This window comes from Pseudophryne corroboree, chromosome 6 (assembly GCF_028390025.1).
Source record: "Pseudophryne corroboree isolate aPseCor3 chromosome 6, aPseCor3.hap2, whole genome shotgun sequence".
Classification (NCBI taxonomy): Eukaryota; Metazoa; Chordata; class Amphibia; order Anura; family Myobatrachidae; genus Pseudophryne; species Pseudophryne corroboree.
In genome coordinates this window covers 344,808,584-344,827,757 of record NC_086449.1, presented here as the reverse complement: position 1 = coordinate 344,827,757, position 19,174 = coordinate 344,808,584, and the positions used below count along the sequence as shown (strand labels likewise).

The 19,174-nt window shown below is 45.8% G+C and overlaps 1 protein-coding gene across 4 annotated transcripts in view; it reads right to left on the bottom strand.

Moving 5' to 3' along the window:
- Positions 1-19,174, bottom strand: part of TLN2 (talin 2) — a 701,648-nt gene that overhangs the window by 374,141 nt on the left and 308,333 nt on the right. For all 4 annotated transcript variants that reach the window (XM_063926512.1, XM_063926511.1, XM_063926513.1 and 1 more), the window contains exons 9-10: positions 13,948-14,011; positions 13,015-13,119 (exon numbers count right to left, since the gene is read on the bottom strand). In XM_063926512.1, the coding sequence (XP_063782582.1) occupies positions 13,015-13,119; positions 13,948-14,011 (169 nt within the window). The remainder of the gene's footprint in view (positions 1-13,014; positions 13,120-13,947; positions 14,012-19,174) is intronic.

The window sequence follows — 19,174 nt, the reverse complement described above, 5'->3', positions numbered from 1 at the left end:
CAAGACTTAAATGTGGAACCAGGGGTCATGGACTTGCATGTTTCACATCCCAAACACTTGTAACACCCTGGGGGCCTAGAAAGGAACGTGGTAGATACAGGGGTCCCAAAGCCTGTGATATCAGAGTGGACGATCAGGTCTTTAATGCTCTTGCCTCTGGTATGGCATACCATAGGTCTTTTATTGTGTAGTGAGGGAAAAGATTTATCGGTTGCAATGATGGGCCATAGTGCACGTAGGGCCCTAGGTACTATAGGACTGGCGATGTTATATTTTGTAACAAATGGCATGATCTGAGTGTCGTTTTTGATTTTCTGGACTAATAGGTCCTCTCTTCGCGTTTGTGCTACTTCCTTTTGACAGGCCTGTAGTGTCTTGCAATCATACCCCCTTTCCATGAAGCGTGTTGATACTTTTGTCAAGGCGCCATTCAGTTTGGTGGGATCGCTGGTAATTCTTGCCGCCCTGATGAGTTGGGATTTAGGCAAACCTCTCTTTAAGGCCCCAGGATGGTGACTGTTGTGCTTGAGCAGTGTATTCTTATCTGTAGGTTTGTAGAATACTTCCGATGTCATTCTGTTGTTTTTAATGGACACCCTCACATCCAGATAGTTTAATGTGGCTCGATCGCTTGCTGCTGTAACCTTAATGGGAGAATCCCTGTCATTAATCTGTGCAATTAATGCATCAAATTTGGTTTGGCCACCAGTCCATAAAATGAATATGTCATCTATATACCTTGAATAATATAGAATATGCTGGGATATGTTGGGATCATCGAAGAACAATGATTGTTCCTCCTGCAGCATAAAGGTATTGGCAAATGACGGCGACACATTGCTGCCCATCGCACACCCACTAGTTTGGCGATAAAATTTACCGTCAAACAAAAAATAGTTCCTTGTGAGGGTTAGCTCCAACAGTGTGAGAAATAGATCCAGATCTAAGGAATCCATGCCCACATGAGTTAAGAATTCCCTCATAGCTCTAAGGCCCGCGGCCTGGGGTATGCTAGTATATAGGCTGAAGATATCAATGGTGCAGATTAGGGTGTCAGCGGGAATGTCCGGTAATGCCTTAAGTTGGTTTAAAAACATGGTAGTGTCCTTGATGAACTTAGGTTGTTGGCAAATTAACGGCTGGAGTATGCCATCTAAAAAGGTTGAAATTGGCTGATAAAGTGACTTGTGCGCAGAAATGATCGGCCTTCCCGGAGGCTTCTCTGTATCCTTGTGTATTTTAGGCACCGTAAACAGAACAGGTACGACGGGGAATTATTGTTTAAGTGCCGCACATAAATTCTTAGAAATGATCCCGGCTTTTGCTGATAGATCCAAAATGGTGTCAATCTCCTGTTTGTATTCACTGGTAGGATCACGGGCTAGTTCTTGATAAACTTGCTGGTCCGAAAGCTGTCTGTAGACTTCAGACTTATAGTCTGCCAGGTAATGACAATACCGGTAATGACAATACCGCCCCCTTTATCGGCGGGGCGGATAACTATGTCCCTGTATGATCCCAGCTGTTTCAGTGCTCTGAACTCAGATTTGGATAAGTTGTAATGTGTCGCCGTTGGAGCCGCTGTTTATCTGGTTACCGAATCATCTACCAGTCGGATGAAGGATTTAATTGAAGCATTCGTAGAAGCAGGATCAAACTGGGATCTACGTGTAGAGCTGATGTAAGCTTGGTGAGGATCCGAAACAGCTGAAGGAATATGTTGCTGAAAGAATTCTTGTAGCCGAAGTTTGCGCGCAAACTTGTGAAGTTCAACTTGCCAGCCAAGTTCATCAAATTTGTTTGTCGGCACAAATGATAACCCGTTGTTGAGTACTTTCACTTCCATGTCGCTGAGCTGCCGGTCGGACAGATTGTATATTAGACTTTCTTTTTTGCTGAGGCATTTTTGGATCCTTTTGTTTTGTTGGCCCCTGCGGGTGGGCGTCCTCTTGCTCTTGTGCCTGCTGCGGTGGCTGGAGAGGTCCCTAAAGGGACACTGGGTGTTTCGGAAGGCCCTTCTGAGTCGCCCATGGCAAACTCGCTGTCACTGTTTGAAGTTATAAGATCATTATTGCGATCTTCGCGGCGTTTGCGCCAGCTATGTTTGGACCTAAAGTTGTAGGGCCTGTGGTTGCCCGGGTCGCCCCCAGAAAGCCATCGGTAAACCCTATTGGTCTCATAATCTTCTTTAACGGTTAGTTGTTTGCCCCGTTTGAACTTTAAGAGTTCCCCTTTGTATTTATTTACTTGCATTTGTAGTTTCTGGATTGTGTTCTGGTTGATATCCAGTCTTAACATGTCTTTGTGGGTTAACTCTCAATGTTGTATTTTTTCACGGGTAACTTTGAGCTCACGGCCTGCCTCTTCTACAACCAGTAGCATTAGATCCATACTACATTTGTTCAAAATGCCTATCCAGCGACTGCAGAACTCAGTGTTAAAACGTCCTATAGTAGGCACATTGCGAATGCGGAAACCCCGCGGGATCATTTTGTCCCTATGGTAATTCGACAAAGAGATACCATGCATTAGAAAATCCAATTCACGTCTCTTTAATTTAATTAATTAATGGAAGATGTCCTCCATACTCAGCTGATCATCTGCCTCAGTCAAATCCTCTGTAAATCTCAATCTGTCTGCATCCGCATCAGTGAAGCTGTATGTGTCCGTTAAATTCGTTGGCAATCCGCCATATCCCGGGATGTGTTCGTGTGCCATCACGTGAATCCGGTTAGATCACTCAACTTTTAAGTGTACCCTGGATCACTTATGATAATGTGAAATGGGTAAGGTGCTATATGTAAAGTGTCAGTGCAAGGCAGTCTCCAGAACAAAAGTGCTTGATGCTGCGGTGCAAAGAAATGCTGATGAAAAAGTGCAAAAAAAGTGCCAGTGTCCGTGCTGTGATTGCCTTCTCACTCTCCTCCTTTCACAAAGGGTCACAATATGATGCTGTTATATTTTCAATAAAAATCAATATTCAGCAATAAAAAGCGGGGGGTGCCTTATCCCAAGTGGTCAATGTGGTAATGACCTCAAAGTCCCATACATATACAATATCGGATAGGCACTCACCCTTCCTTGTGAATGGAGCCCCGGTGCCTTCTGGAAACAGTAACACATCCAGCATTTCCTAGCATGCAGCGGCACTCAGGGTCAGACTCATGGATGTTTCAGAACAAACAGTGTTTTAATCCATTCCAAAGCAAAGAAGTTCCATCCAACGTTTCGGGGTGCTAACACCCCTTTGTCAAGGTGAACAAACAAGAAGTGCATGTCGGACCATGTGACCGGCGCTTTTACATGACGTCATTTCGTTCACTGCTGGGAAGGAAGCTTACGTCTTCCCCTGATTGATTGCTGCACCTCCCGCAGGCGGGACCTCGCTACACATAAAGGTAATTACTTTGTTACACTATGCACTTCTTGTTTGTTCACCTTGACAAAGGGGTGTTAGCACCCCGAAACGTTGGATGGAACTTCTTTGCTTTGGAATGGATTAAAACACTGTTTGTTCTGAAACATCCATGAGTCTGTCCCTGAGTGCCGCTGCATGCTAGGAAATGCTGGATGTGTTACTGTTTCCAGAAGGCACCGGGGCTCCATTCACAAGGAAGGGTGAGTGCCTATCCGATATTGTATATGTACGGGACTTTGAGGTCATTACCACATTGACCACTTGGGATAAGGCACCCCCCGCTTTTTATTGCTGAATATTGACTTTTTATTGAAAATATAACAGCATCATATTGTGACCCTTTTGTGAAAGGAGGAGAGTGAGAAGGCAATCACAGCACGGACACTGGCACTTTTTTTGCACTTTTTCATCAGCATTTCTTTGCACAGCAGCATCAAGCACTTTTGTTCTGGAGACTGCCTTGCACTGACACTTTACATATAGCACCTTACCCATTTCACATTATCAGAAGTGATCCAGGGTACACTTAAAAGTTGAGTGATCTAACCGGATTCACGTGATGGCACACGAACACATCCCGGGATATGGCGGATTGCCAACGAATTTAACGGACACATACAGCTTCACTGATGCGGATGCAGACAGATTGAGATTTACAGAGGATTTGACTGAGGCAGATGATCAGCTGAGTATGGAGGACATCTTCCATCAATTAATTAAATTAAAGAGACGTGAATTGGATTTTCTAATGCATGGTATCTCTTTGTCGAATTACCATAGGGACAAAATGATCCCGCGGGGTTTCCGCATTCGCAATGTGCCTACTATAGGACGTTTTTTAACACTGAGTTCTGCAGTCGCTGGATAGGCATTTTGAACAAATGTAGTATGGATCTAATGCTACTGGTTGTGGAAGAGGCAGGCCGTGAGCTCAAAGTTACCCGTGAAAAAATACAACATTGAGAGTTAACCCACAAAGACATGTTAAGACTGGATATCAACCAGAACACAATCCAGAAACTACAAATGCAAGTAAATAAATACAAAGGGGAACTCTTAAAGTTCAAACGGGGCAAACAACTAACCGTTAAAGAAGATTATGAGACCAATAGGGTTTACCAATGGCTTTCTGGGGGCGACCCGGGCAACCACAGGCCCTACAACTTTAGGTCCAAACATAGCTGGCGCAAACACCGCGAAGATCGCAATAATGATCTTATAACTTCAAACAGTGACAGCGAGTTTGCCATGGGCGACTCAGAAGGGCCTTCCGAAACACCCAGTGTCCCTTTAGGGACCTCTCCAGCCACCGCAGCAGGCACAAGAGCAAGAGGACGCCCACCCGCAGGGGCCAACAAAACACAAGGATCCAAAAATGCCTCAGCAAAAAAGAAAGTCTAATATACAATCTGTCCGACCGGCAGCTCAGCGACATGGAAGTGAAAGTACTCAACAATGGGTTATCATTTGTGCCGACAAACAAATTTGATGAACTTGGCTGGCAAGTTGAACTTCACAAGTTTGCGCGCAAACTTCGGCTACAAGAATTCTTTCAGCAACATATTCCTTCAGCTGTTTCGGATCCTCACCAAGCTTACATCAGCTCTACACGTAGATCCCAGTTTGATCCTGCTTCTATGAATGCTTCAATTAAATCCTTCATCCGACTGGTAGATGATTCAGTAACCAGATATACAGCGGCTCCAACGGCGACACATTACAACTTATCCAAATCTGAGTTTAGAGCACTGAAACAGCTGGGATCATACAGGGACATAGTTATCCGCCTCGCCGATAAAGGGGGCGGTATTGTCATTATGAACCTGGCAGACTATAAGTCTGAAGTCTACAGACAGCTTTCGGACCAGCAAGTTTATCAAGAACTAGCCCGTGATCCTACCAGTGAATACAAACAGGAGATTGACACCATTTTGGATCTATCAGCAAAAGCCGGGATCATTTCTAAGAATTTATGTGCGGCACTTAAACAATAATTCCCCGTCGTACCTGTTCTGTTTACGGTGCCTAAAATACACAAGGATACAGAGAAGCCTCCGTGAAGGCTGATCATTTCTGCGCACAAGTCACTTTATCAGCCAATTTCAACCTTTTTAGATGGCATACTCCAGCCGTTAATTTGCCAACAACCTAAGTTCATCAAGGACACTACCATGTTTTTAAACCAACTTAAGGCATTACCAGACATTCCCGCTGACACCCGAATCTGCACCATTGATATCTGCAGCCTATATACTAGCATACCCCAGGCCGCGGGCCTTAGAGCTATGAGGGAATTCTTAACTCATGTGGGCATGGATTCCTTAGATCTGGATCTATTTCTCACACTGTTGGAGCTAACCCTCACAAAGAACTATTTTTTGTTTGACGGTAAATTTTATCGCCAAACTAGTGGGTGTGCGATGGACAGCAATGTGTCGCCGTCATTTGCCAATACCTTTATGCTGCAGGAGGAACAATCATTGTTCTTCGATGATCCCAACATAGCCCAGCATATTCTATATTATTCAAGGTATATAGATGACATATTCATTTTATGGACTGGCGGCCAAACCAAATTTGATGCATTAATTGCACAGATTAATGACAGGGATTCTCCCATTAAGGTTACAGCAGCAAGCGATCGAGCCACATTAAACTATCTGGATGTGAGGGTGTCCATTAATAACAACAGAATGACATCGGAAGTATTCTACAAACCTACAGATAAGAATACACTGCTCAAGCACAGCAGTCACCATCCTGGGGCCTTAAAGAGAGGTTTGCCTAAATCCCAACTCATCAGGGCGGCAAGAATTACCAGCGATCCCACCAAACTGAATGGCGCCTTGACAAAAGTATCAACACGCTTCATGGAAAGGGGGTATGATTGCAAGACACTACAGGCCTGTCAAAAGGAAGTAGCACAAATGCGAAGAGAGGACCTATTAGTCCAGAAAATCAAAAACGACACTCAGATCATGCCATTTGTTACAAAATATAACATCGCCAGTCCTATAGTACCTAGGGCCCTACGTGCACTATGGCCCATCATTGCAACCGATAAATCTTTACCCTCACTACACAATAAAAGACCTATGGTATGCCATACCAGAGGCAAGAGCATTAAAGACCTGATCGTCCACTCTGATATCACAGGCTTTGGGACCCCTGTATCTACCACGTTCCTTTCTAGGCCCCCAGGGTGTTACAAGTGTTTGGGATGTGAAACATGTAAGTCCATGACCCCTGGTTCCACATTTAAGTCTTGTTCAACTGGCAGATCATATAACATCAGACATGTACTCTCATGCACGAGCACTTTTGTAGTATATGTAATTACGTGCCCTTGTGACTTACAGTATGTAGGTAAAACTATTCGCAGTGCCCGTGAACGTCTTGCACTGCATAGATCAGCTGTCAAATTTGCATTATCTGGCAAGCCATCGGAGCAACCAGTAGCCCGCCATTACGCCGAACATGGTCTTTCTATGAACGATTTAAGGTTCCAGATCATCGACCATTGCCCAAAGAACCTGAGGGGCGGTGATCGAGCTGGTGACCTTTTGAGGCTTGAGGCAAGATGGATGTACCATTTGGCAACCATCAAGCCCAAGGGACTTAATGACAAAATGCAATGAAGTGTATTTTGAATAATCTATTATGGGAGATAGGTACAGATGCATTGACTAGCTTAATTGTACATTTGTGTATATTATATGCATCGGTGCAGGACCAGAGGACACTTATTGTAGGTGATTCTGATAGTTACAGACACCTCTATTGTGGAACTTGAGTCCTACACCGACAAAAATAGTTTTTTCGATTACAGCGCATTAGTTCTCCAGTTTCATGAGAATTTAACATTGGTAGATATATATGTAGCTTAAATTATTTCATACAAGATACTATAGTAGATTAATGCCGCTGGTTAGAAATTTTTAACTTCACTGTTTGTCACGTTAGCACATCTGTATTATATGTCTTTACAGTGCCGGACCAGGACCGCCGCGACCTGATTACCCAGAGGACCCCTTGTTCCCATGACTACAGCAGCAGCTGCCTGATAGGACAGCGTGTGTGTGGGTGGTTGCCAGGGGAACCTGGACGTTCAACGGCGCGATGTCGGACCATGTGACCGGCGCTTTTACATGACGTCATTTCGTTCACTGCTGGGAAGGAAGCTTACGTCTTCCCCTGATTGATTGCTGCACCTCCCGCAGGCGGGACCTCGCTACACATAAAGGTAACTACTTTGTTACACTATGCACTTCTTGTTTGTTCACCTTGACAAAGGGGTGTTAGCACCCCGAAACGTTGGATGGAACTTCTTTGCTTTGGAATGGATTAAAACACTGTTTGTTCTGAAACATCCATGAGTCTGTCCCTGAGTGCCGCTGCATGCTAGGAAATGCTGGAGATTATATATATATATATATATATATATATATATATATATATATATATATAAAGACATGCCCAAAGTGACGTTAGTCTACTGGGTTCTAGAGTCAACGCTATGTTGATTTCTGCTAGACGTGTCCTGTGGAACATGCAATGGACAGGTGATGCCGACTAAAAGAGGCATATGGAGTTGTTGCTTTACAAGGGTGAGGAATTGTTCGGAGAGGGCCTCTCGGATCTCGTCTCCACGGCTACGGCAGGTAAATCAAATTTTTTGCCATATATTCCCTCACAATCTAAGAAAGCGCCTCATTATCAAATGCAGTCCTTTCGTTCCAATAAAAACAAGAGAGCACGTGGATCGTCCTTTCTTGCCAGAGGTAAGGGCAGCGGGAAAAAGCTGCACAACACAGCTAGTTCCCAGGAACAGAAGTCCTCCCCGCCTCTGCTAAATCCACTGCATGACGCTGCGGCTTCCCTGAGGGAGTCAGCTCCTGTGGGGGCACGTCTTCGACTGTTCAGCCACGTCTGGGTCCACTCACAGGTGGATCCATGGGCAATAGAAATGGTTTCCCAGGATTACAAGCTGGAATTCGAAGAGTGCCTCCTCGCCGGTTTTTCAAATCGGCCCTACCGAAACAACCCCTGGAAAGGGAGATAGTGTTACATGCGATTCACAAATTGTGTCTGCAACAAGTGGTGGTAGAGGTTCCCCTGCTTCAAAGAGGGTAGGGGTACTGCTCAACTCTGTTTGTGGTTCCGAAACCGGACGGTTCGGTCAGACCCATTTTAAATTTAAAATCCCTGAACCTTTACTTAAAACGGTTCAAGTTCAAGATGGAATCACTCAGGGCGGTCATCGCCAGCCTAGAAGGGGGAGATTTTTTGGTATCTCTGGACATAAAGGATGCATACCTGCATGTCCCCATGTATCCTCCTCATCAGGCGTACCTGAGATTTGCGGTACAGGATTGTCATTACCAATTTCAGACGTTGCCGTTTGGGCTTTCCAAGGCCCCGAGAAATTTCACCAAGGTAATGGCGGAAATGATGGTGCTCCTGCGCAAGCAGGGTGTCACAATTATCCCGTACTTGGACGATCTCCTCATAAAAGCGAGATCACGGGAGAAGTTGCTGAGCAGCGTATCACTTTCACTGAATGTGTTACAGCGACACGGCTGGATCCTCAATATTCCAAAGTCGCAGCTGAATCCTACAATTCGTCTGCCCTTCTTGGGCATGATTCTGGACACAGACCAGAAAAGGGTTTTTCTTCCGAAGGGAAAAGCGCAGGAACTCATGACTCTAGTCATGAACTTGTTGAAACCAAAACAAGTGTCAGTACATCATTGCACTCAAGTTCTGGGAAAGATGGTGGCAACATACGAAGCCATTAAATACGGCAGATTCCATGCAAGGGCCTTCCAATGGGACCTATTGGACAAATGGTCCAGGTCGTATCTGCAATTGCATCAGCGGATCACCCTGTCCCCCAGGGCCAGAGTATCTCTCCTGTGGTGGCTAAACAGTGCTCAACTTCTAGAGGGCCGCAGGTTCGGCATCCAGGACTGGATCCTGGTGACCACGGACGCGAGCCTCCGAGGTTGGGGAGCGGTCGCACAGGGAAGAAATTTCCAAGGACTTTGGTCAAGTCAAGAGACTTGCCTTCACATCAACATCCTGGAACTAAGGGCCATATACAACGCCCTACGTCAAGCGGAGATCTTGCTTCGCAATCGACCAGTCCTGATCCAGTCAGACAACATCACCGCCGTAGCTCATGTAAATCGCCAAGGTGGCACAAGGAGCAGAGTGGCAATGGCGGAAGCCACCAGAGTTCTTCGCTGGGCCGAGAATCATGTAAGCGCTCTGTCAGCAGTGTTCATTCCGGGAGTGGACAACTGGGAAGCAGACTTCCTCAGCAGACATGCTCTGCATCCAGGAGAGTGGGGACTTCATCAGGAAGTCTTTGCGCAGATTGCAAGTCGGTGGGGACTACCCCAAATTGACAGGATGACATCCCGTCTCAACAAAAAGCTACAAAGGTATTGCGCAAGGTCAAGAGACCCTCAGGCGGTAGCTGTGGACGCCCTAGTGACACCGTTGGTGCTCCAGTCGGTACATGTGTTTCCTCCTCTTCCTCTCACACCCAAGGTGTTGAGGATAATAAGAAAAAAGAGGAGTGAGAACAATTCTCATTGTTCCAGATTGGCCACGAAGGACCTAGTATCCGGATCTGCAAGAAATCCTCACAGAAGATCCGTGGCCTCTTCCTCTAAGGCAGGACTTGTTACAACAAGGTCCCTGTCTGTTCCAAGACTTACCGCGGCTGCGTTTGACGGCATGGCGGTTGAACGCCGGATCCTAGCGGAAAAAGGTATTCCGGATGAGGTCATTCCTACGCTAATAAAGGCTAGGAAGGACGTGACATCTAAACATTATCACCGAATATGGAGAAAATATGTTTCTTGGTGTGAGGCCAGGAATGCTCCTACGGAAGAATTCCACCTGGGCCGTTTTCTTCACTTCCTACAAACTGGAGTGAATTTGGGCCTAAAATTAGGCTCCATTAAAAGTTCAGATTTCGGCCTTATCCATTTTCTTTCAAAAGGAATTGGCCTCATTACCTGAAGTACAGACTTTTGTGAAGGGAGTACTGCATATTGAGCCTCCTTTTGTACCTCCGGTGGCGCCTTGGGACCTTAACGTGGTGTTAAGTTTCCTTAAGTCACATTGGTTTGAACCACTTAAGACAGTGGAGTTGAAATCTCTCACCTGGAAGGTGGTCATGTTGTTAGCCTTGGCTTCGGCTAGGCGAGTTTCGGAATTGGCGTCTTTATCACATAAAAGCCCCTATCTGGTTTTCCATACGGATAGAGCGGAATTGCGGACCCGTACTCAATTCCTGCCTAAGGTGGTCTCATGCTTTCATATGAACCAACCTATTGTCGTGCCTGTGGCTACGCGTGACTTGGAGGATTCAGAGTCCCTTGATGTGGTCAGGGCTTTGAAAATTTACGTGGCCAGAACGGCTAGGATCAGAAAAACAGAAGCACTGTTTGTCCTGTATGCAGCCAACAAGGTTGGCGGCACTGCTTCAAAGCAGACTATTGCTCGCTGGATCTGGAACACGATTCAGCAGGCGCATTCTACGGCAGGATTGCCGTTACCAAAATCGGTTAAGGCCCATTCCACTACGAAGGTGGGCTCTTCTTGGGCGGCTGCCCGAGGGGTCTCGGCACTACAGCTGTGCCGAGCTGCTACTTGGTCGGGGTCAAACACCTTTGCAAAGTTCTATAAGTTTGATACCCTGGCTGAGGAGGACCTCCTGTTTGCTCAATCGGTGCTGCAGAGTCATCCGCACTCTCCCACCCGTTTGGGAGCTTTGGTATAATCACCATGGTCCTTATGGAGTCCCAGCATCCTCTAGGACGTTAGAGAAAATAAGATTTTAAACCTACGGGTAAATCTTTTTCTCGTAGTCCGTAGAGGATGCTGGGCGCCCGTCCCAAGTGCGGACTACTTCTGCAAGACTTGTATATAGTTATTGCTTACATAAGGGTTATGTTATAGTTTCATCGGTCTTGGACTGATGCTATGTTGTTTTTCATACTGTTAACTGGGTAGTATATCACAAGTTATACGGTGTGATTGGTGTGGCTGGTATGAATCTTGCCCTTGGGTTACAAAAATCCTTTCCTTGTACTGTCCGTCTCCTCTGGGCACAGTTTCTCTAACTGAGGTCTTGGGGAGGGGCATAGAGGGAGGAGCCAGTGCACACCCAGAGTCAAAGTCTTTCTTAAAGTGCCCATGTCTCCTGCGGAGCCAGTCTATCCCCATGGTCCTTACGGAGTCCCAGCATCCTCTACGGACTACGAGAAAAAGATTTACCGGTATGTTTAAAATCTTATTTTCTTGTTATTATTCAGAATAACTCCTCCCTTTCATGCACCTGAAAAGTATTACTAAATTGAGTGAGCAGCTACCATTTTATATTAAATGGCTAAATTATAATTAAGGACATGAACCAAGCAAAGATCTCTTAGTTGGCTGTTTCAAACAGATAGTGGCTCCGCACCTTCCACATCATAGGACCAACGTTACTGGATCTAACTGAACTGCATTATATAGTTGAAGAACCTTTTACATCAATTGATTCTAACCTTTACAGGTGAATCAAACACAATTTTTGCAACAGTGCATTTGAGTCTATCATTGATATTCAATTACCCGGCACATAAGTATCGGGTGATAAGTATCGCCAGAGGGGCTATCTAATTAACCACGATAAATCGGCGTGTGCTGTGGCTTATCGGGGATTTTGTTTCACCTTCCTCCGACAGGCGAAGCTAAATCACAGATAACAGTCCCGTTTTCATCTGAAAACGGGGCTATTTCACCAAAAAACACACAGGTTACACTGAACCTGTGTGTTTTCGGGTGAAAATGCACTTTTTAACGGACAAGCTAATCGAATAGCCCGAACACAAAACCCGAAAAAACATTGGGGGATTTTACATCCGATGTCTCTTCGGGGCTAACTGAATATCCAAGTATGATTGAGAACTTATGTGTACACACAGTTTTCCTTCACTTGACAGCATATGCACAGGTTTTCCTGTTGGCAGACATCATCCGCAGACTATAACAGTACAGTGTCACAAATTAAACTGCCTGCGACCTGCAGGAAAACTGTTCCTGTGAGCAGTATGGTAAAATACACAGCAGAAGAGACAATGCTGTATATTACTTGTGCATCACACATGTATAATAATAATAATAATAATAATAATAATAATAATATTGTGCCTTACCTTCTATTTAAATTGTTGCAAGTATGGTAGGTACAGACAGAAGCTAATGAGGAAATGAATCAAACTCTCAGGGCGGGATTCAATTCTTTTCACCCCTTTCCACACTTGTTCTGTTTCTGCCCTCAGGGACGTTGTATCATTATTTCAGCTCGCTACCCCCGGAGTAGCAAGGCACCCAACCCTTTACACAGTAAACCTGATTACTATGTGCGCAATATGCGCGATAACGGAGATCATTTTAGAAAGGAAATTGGGCGTGATATATCATTTGAATCTCACCCTTAGAATGTAAAGCTTAAAAACAGCCATCTGCTAGGTGGTACTTTTGACATGAATATCAATATTCACTATGGAAAACAGATCTATATTGATTATTCTTACCTTAACCAAAAAGAATGAGACTCCATAAGTCCGTAAAGACCGAGCCAGCTTCACATACTTCACCTTGGCTTCAATTTCTGTCATTTCTCCACAGTTTTTATGATCCTGATGACCAGAAAGTCAGACGTTACAGAATGTTACAAACCCAGGGTCCTGTCTGTTCCCTCATACATCAATGCTGCCAAACAGCCTCTCTCCGTGCACCAGGTTCTGTGGGACTCTGCAAGCATCTGCGTCTTTTTGCATCTTATTTTGCCAAAAATGCATACTGGACACAATTAATTTTATATGCGACACTTGTATATTTGTGTGCGACTGATTCTCTGAATCTGTATATGAAGTGTTATAATGCAACGGCCGCAGCTTATTCTTATGCCAAGTTCTGTTGTGCTCCGTAAACAGACTCAGTTGTGCACAGATATACAAGTGTTGCATATCAAACTAATCAGCACAGTCTCCTGGTGCTTCCTAGTCATATCACATTGTGACTAAGATGCATTTCGGACAAAAAACAGACACAGACTATAGCAAAGTTGCATGGACCTGGCAGCTTAGTCGCAACAGGCATCTCCCGCTGCATGGTGTATTGAGGCTAGATATATGAGGGCACATCTGCGCAGTGTTTTTGTGCAACATTGAAGCCTTTTCTCAGAACCACGTTACTCCTGTTGCACTGGTAAGTGGAAATAGATGTGGGCACTAACCAAGGATGAGAGAGATTTATTAATGATGACAATTTGTGCAGAAAGGTGTGCACGAAATTGATCAATGTGAAAAATTAAAAGTACAACTAGAATGTAAGCTTTCCTCGGCAAAGCAAACCTGATTTTCTGATAAAGTGTTGCTTAATAAACGGATGCTAAATAAAGCCTATAAATACATATATCAAAGCAGGAACCCATGTCTACTTACAGTACAGAAATCATCCTTTACCTGGAATACTTTCTTCTCTGCTCCTCTTTGTTTGATATATTCTTTTGGTAGAAACTCTTTAAGGCTAAAAGAAAATCAAACACTTATTTTATTAACCTGGTGGTTAAAAAAAACTTACAGTAAATAAAGCAATGAGTAAAAATGTGCTATAATCACACAAAGGAAGGTTATTAAATTATTGCCATTTAGTTAATGACACCAAACACGGAGAGCTACTTTGACAACTGAAAGCATGAATGAAAAAAAAACGTTTTTATATTTAATATAGACCTACATATTGTGACAGAGCTGGGGACATGGAAACTAATAAAGATCCCGCACAAACACATGATCTTTTCTTGTTTTTTATTGATGAAACCAACGTGAATGCCAAACAGCTCATTTATAGATTAGAACAGGGGTGGGGAACCTTATTCTACCAAGGGCCATTTGGATATTTATAAAATTCTTCGAGGGCCATACAAAAATTCTCAACTTAAAAAATTACCCTGCCCCCCAGTAGGTCTGCCCCTTAGAGGTACTGTGTGTGCGCACCAAAAAAATGGGTGTGGCCAGTTAAAATGGGACGTGATACACATATGCCCCCAATAGTGCAGTGCCAGATCCACAATTGCCCCCACAGTGCCAGGTATACAAATGCCCCTCACAGTCCCAGGTGTACAGATGCCCCCCCACAGTGCCAGGTGTACAGATGCACCCCCACAGTGCCAGGTGTACAGATGCCCCCACAGTGCCAGGTATAAAAATGCCCCCACAGTGCCATGTATACAGATGTCCCCCACAGTGCCAGGTATACAGATGTCCCCACAGTGCCAGGTATACAAATGCCCCCCACAGTGCTTCCCCCCCCCCCCGTGCTTCTCCCCCCGTGCTTCTTACCGCTCCTTTCGGCGGGACACGGAGGAGAGCGCTGCTATGTTGGGCGGCGGCGTGTAGGACTTGAAACCAGCAGCCGGTTCGAGAGCCTATCAGTGTTCGCGGACCAGCAGCCGCGGCTCCTGATTGGCTGCCGATCCGCGAGCTCTGATTGGCTCACGAACCGGCGGCTGGTTTCAAGTTCTACACGCCGCCGCCGCGCTCTCCTCCCTGTCCTGACACTGACAGCTGAGACGCGCTGCCGCCGGACTGAGCCGGCGGCGTGTCTCACTGAGAGAATACTGGGGACAACATAGAGGATACTGGGGACAACATCAAGACCATGGGGTCTATACCAAAGCTCCAGTACGGGCGGGAGGAGTGCGGATGACCCTGCAGCACCGATTGACCAAACTTGAGGTCCTCCTCGGCCAAGGTGTCAAACTTGGAGAACTTAGCAAATGTGTTTGACCCTGACCAAGTAGCTGCTCAGCTAAGTTGTAATGCCGAGACCCCCCAGCAGACGCACAGGATGAGCCCACCTTCCTAGTGAAGTGGGCCTTTACCGACGTTGGTAACGGCAATCCAGCCGTAGTATGAACTTGCTGAATCGTATTTCTAATCCAACGTGCAATAGTCTGCTTGGAAGCAGGACAGCCAATCTTGTTGTGATCATACAGGACAAATAGAGTCTCTGTTTTCCGTATACAAGCCGTTCTAGCAACATAGATTTTTAAAGCTCTAACCACATCTAGAGATTTTGAATCAGTGAATGTGTCAGTAACTACTGGCACTACAATATGTTGGTTTATGTGGAAAGATGAAACCACCTTCGGAAGAAAATGTGGACGAGTCCTCAACTCTGCCCTATCTTCATGGAAAATCAGGTAAAGGCTCTTGTGAGACAAGGCACCCAATGCCAAAAGCATCACCACTTTCCAAGTGAGAAGCTTCAATTCTATCTTTTGTAGAGGCTCAAACCAATCCGACTGAAGGAATTGCAATACCATGTTAAGGTCCCATGGTGCCACTGGAGGCACGAATGGAGGCTGGATGTGCAGAACCCTTTCACGAAGGTCTGAACCTCTGGAAGAGAGGCCAATTGTTTTTGGAAGAACACTGACAAGGCCGAAATCTGGAACTTGACTGATCCCAATCGTAGAAGAAAACGTCCTAAGTGAAACTCTTCCGTAGGAGCTTTCTTGGATTCACACCAAGACACATATTTTCTCCAAATACGGTGGTAATGTTTCGACGTTACTCCTTTTCTGGCCTGAATAAGGGTGGGGATGACCTCCTCAGGAATCCCCTTCCTGGCTAGGATACGGTGCTCAACAGCCATGCCCGTCAAACGTAGCCGCGGTAAGTCTTGGTACACGCACGGCCCCTGCTGCAGCAGGTCCTCTCGAGGAGGAAGAGGCAGAGGATCTTCTATGAGCAACTGCTGAAGATCTGGGTACAAGCCCTCCTTGGCCAGTCTGGGACAATGAAGATTGCTCGAACCCTTCTTTTTCTTATGATCCTGAGTACTTTTGGGATCAGCGGAAGTGGAGGGAAGACATACACTGACGGAAAAAACTGCTACTGCTTGAGGGTCTCTCGACCTGGAACAGTATCTCTGAAGCTTCTTGTTGAGATGAGACGCCATCATGTCTATTTGAGGAACTCCCCAAAGACTTGTCACCTCTGCGAAGACTTCTTGGTAGAGGCTCACTCTCCTGGATGGAGATCGTGTCTGCTGAGGAAGTCTGCTTCCCAGTTGTCTACTCCCGGAATGAATATTGCCGACAGAGCTTGTAGATGTTTTTCTGCCCAGCGGAGGATTTTTGTCGCCTCTGCCATTGCCGCTCTGCGTTCCGCCCTGCCTGTTTATGTATGCGACTGCTGTTATATTGTCCGCCAGGATCTGCACGGGACGGTCTTGAAGAAGATGTTTATGTGAAGGCAGGCTTCCTGTTGTAACTAACGTCCCTGGAAGTTTTCTCCCTGAGAGACTGCTCCCCAGCCTCGGAGACTTGCATCCGTGGTTACCAGGACCCAGTCCTGAATCCCGAACCTGCGTCCCTCTAGTAGGTGAGAGCTGTGTAACCACCACAGGAGCGAAATCCTGGTTTTTGACGACAGGATTATCTTTCTGTGCATGTATAGGTGTGACTCCTACCACTTGTCCAACAGGTCCCACTGGAATACTCTGGCATGGAACCCGCCAAACTGTATGGCCTCGTAGGCCGCCACCATCATCCCCAACAACCGAATGCACTGATGGATCGACACACTTGATGGTTTCAATATCTGTTTTACCATTTTCTGGATTTCCAGAGCCTTTTCCAGCGGAAGAAATACTCTCTGAACTTCTGTGTCCAGAATCATCCCGAGGAAAGACAACCTTGTCGTCGGTTCCAATTGTGACTTTGGGTAATTTATGATCCACCCGTGTTGTTGGAGTATTGACATAGAGAGTGATATGTTTTGTAACAACTGCTCCCTGGATCTCGCCTTTATCAGGAGGTCATCCAGATAAGGAATTATATTGACTCCTTTCTGACAAAGGAGAACCATCATCTCCGCCAACACCTTGGTGAATACCCTCGGCGCCGTGGAGAGACCGAAAGGTAACGTCTGGAATTGGTAATGGCAATCCTGAACAGCGAATCTCAGATAAACCTGGTGAGGAGGATAAATGGGAACATGCAGGTAAGCATCCTTTATGTCCACCGACACCAAGTAGTAACCCCTCCTCCAGACTGGCAATCACTGCCCGAAGTGATTCCATCTTGAACTTGAACCTTTTTAGGTAACCATTCAGATCCTTTAGATTTAGGATCGGTCTGACCGAGCCGTCCGGCTTCGCAACCACAAAGAGGCTTGAATAAAAACCCCTCCCTTGTTGTGACAACGGTACCATGACTATGACCTGGTCTTGACATAATTTTTGGATTGCCGCTGTTACTGCTTCTCTTTCTGATGGAGAAACTGGCAAGGTCGATTTGAAAAATCGGCATGGGGGAACGTCTTGAAACTCCAGCTTGTACCCCTGGGATACTATTTGCAACACCCAGGGATCAAGGCCAGACAGAATCCAATCCTGGCTGAAGAGTCTGAGACGTGCCCCCACCCGAGCGGCCTCCCGCAAGGGAGCTCCAGCGTCATGCTGGGGATTTGGCAGAAGTAGGAGTAGACTTCTGCTCTTGGGAACCTGGAGCCGCTGTGGGCTTATTTCTCCTTCCCCTACCTGCAAAGAAGGGGGAACCTCTCGTCTTTTTGTATTTATTGGGCCGAAAGGACTGCATTTGCGGGTGATAGGTCTTATTTGCCGGTGCAGGCGCAGAGGGCAAAAATGACGACTTACCTGCGGTAGCCGTCGAGACTAACACATCCAGGCCATCGCCAAATAAGGCCTCACCTTTATATGGGAGAGCCTCCGTGTTTCTTTTGGAATCTGCATCCGCGTTCCACTGGCAAATCCACAACGCCCGCCTAGCCGATACTGCCATGGTAGCGGCTTGTGAACTCAAGAGTCCAATATCCTTCATTGCTTCCAGAATGTAGGCGGCAGCATCCTTGATATTCCCTAACTTAAGGAGTATCTCATCTTTATCAATCGTGTCAATTTCTGATGACACACTTTCTGACCATTTTTCAATAGCGCAACTCACCCATGAGCAGGCAATAGTGGGCCTAATCAGTGTACCATTGGTAACATATATGGATTTCAATGTCGTTTCCATTTTGTGGTCTGCCGGCTCTTTAAGAGATGCCATGCCAGGAGCAGGGAGAATTACCTTCTTTGTCAACCTGGAAAGTGCACTGTCTAACACAGGGGGTGACTCCCACTTTTTCCTGTCCTCAGCCGGGAAAGGGTAAGCTATGTGAATCCTTTTGGGAATACGAAATCTTTTATCAGGATTCACCCACATCCCTTCAAACAGAGCATTTAGTTTGTGTGAAGGAGGGAACGTGACTTTGGACTTTTCCTTACATAAATAAGCCTTCTCCTGAGGTACAGGAGTGGTTTCTGTAACCTCCAACACGTCCCTTATAGCCACAATCATATATTGTATATTTTTTGCCAATTTATGATCTATCTCTCTGGATTCACTATCGTCGACACAAGAGTCAGAATATGTGTCGGTATCAGTGTTTACAACATTTGCAAATAATCTCTTATGTGACCCAGAGGGGCCGCCCGCATAAGGAATAACAACATCCTGAAAAATCACATCTTCCACAGATTTTCTCCAGCATGCAGCCTTAGATTCAGATTTATCTAATCTACTGTTAATCAGATGCATACTGTCACGTAGCTCTTTCACCCATGCAGGCTCTTGGTGTGCCGGTAGCGCCACCACATTACAACTCTGTGTCCCTAAAA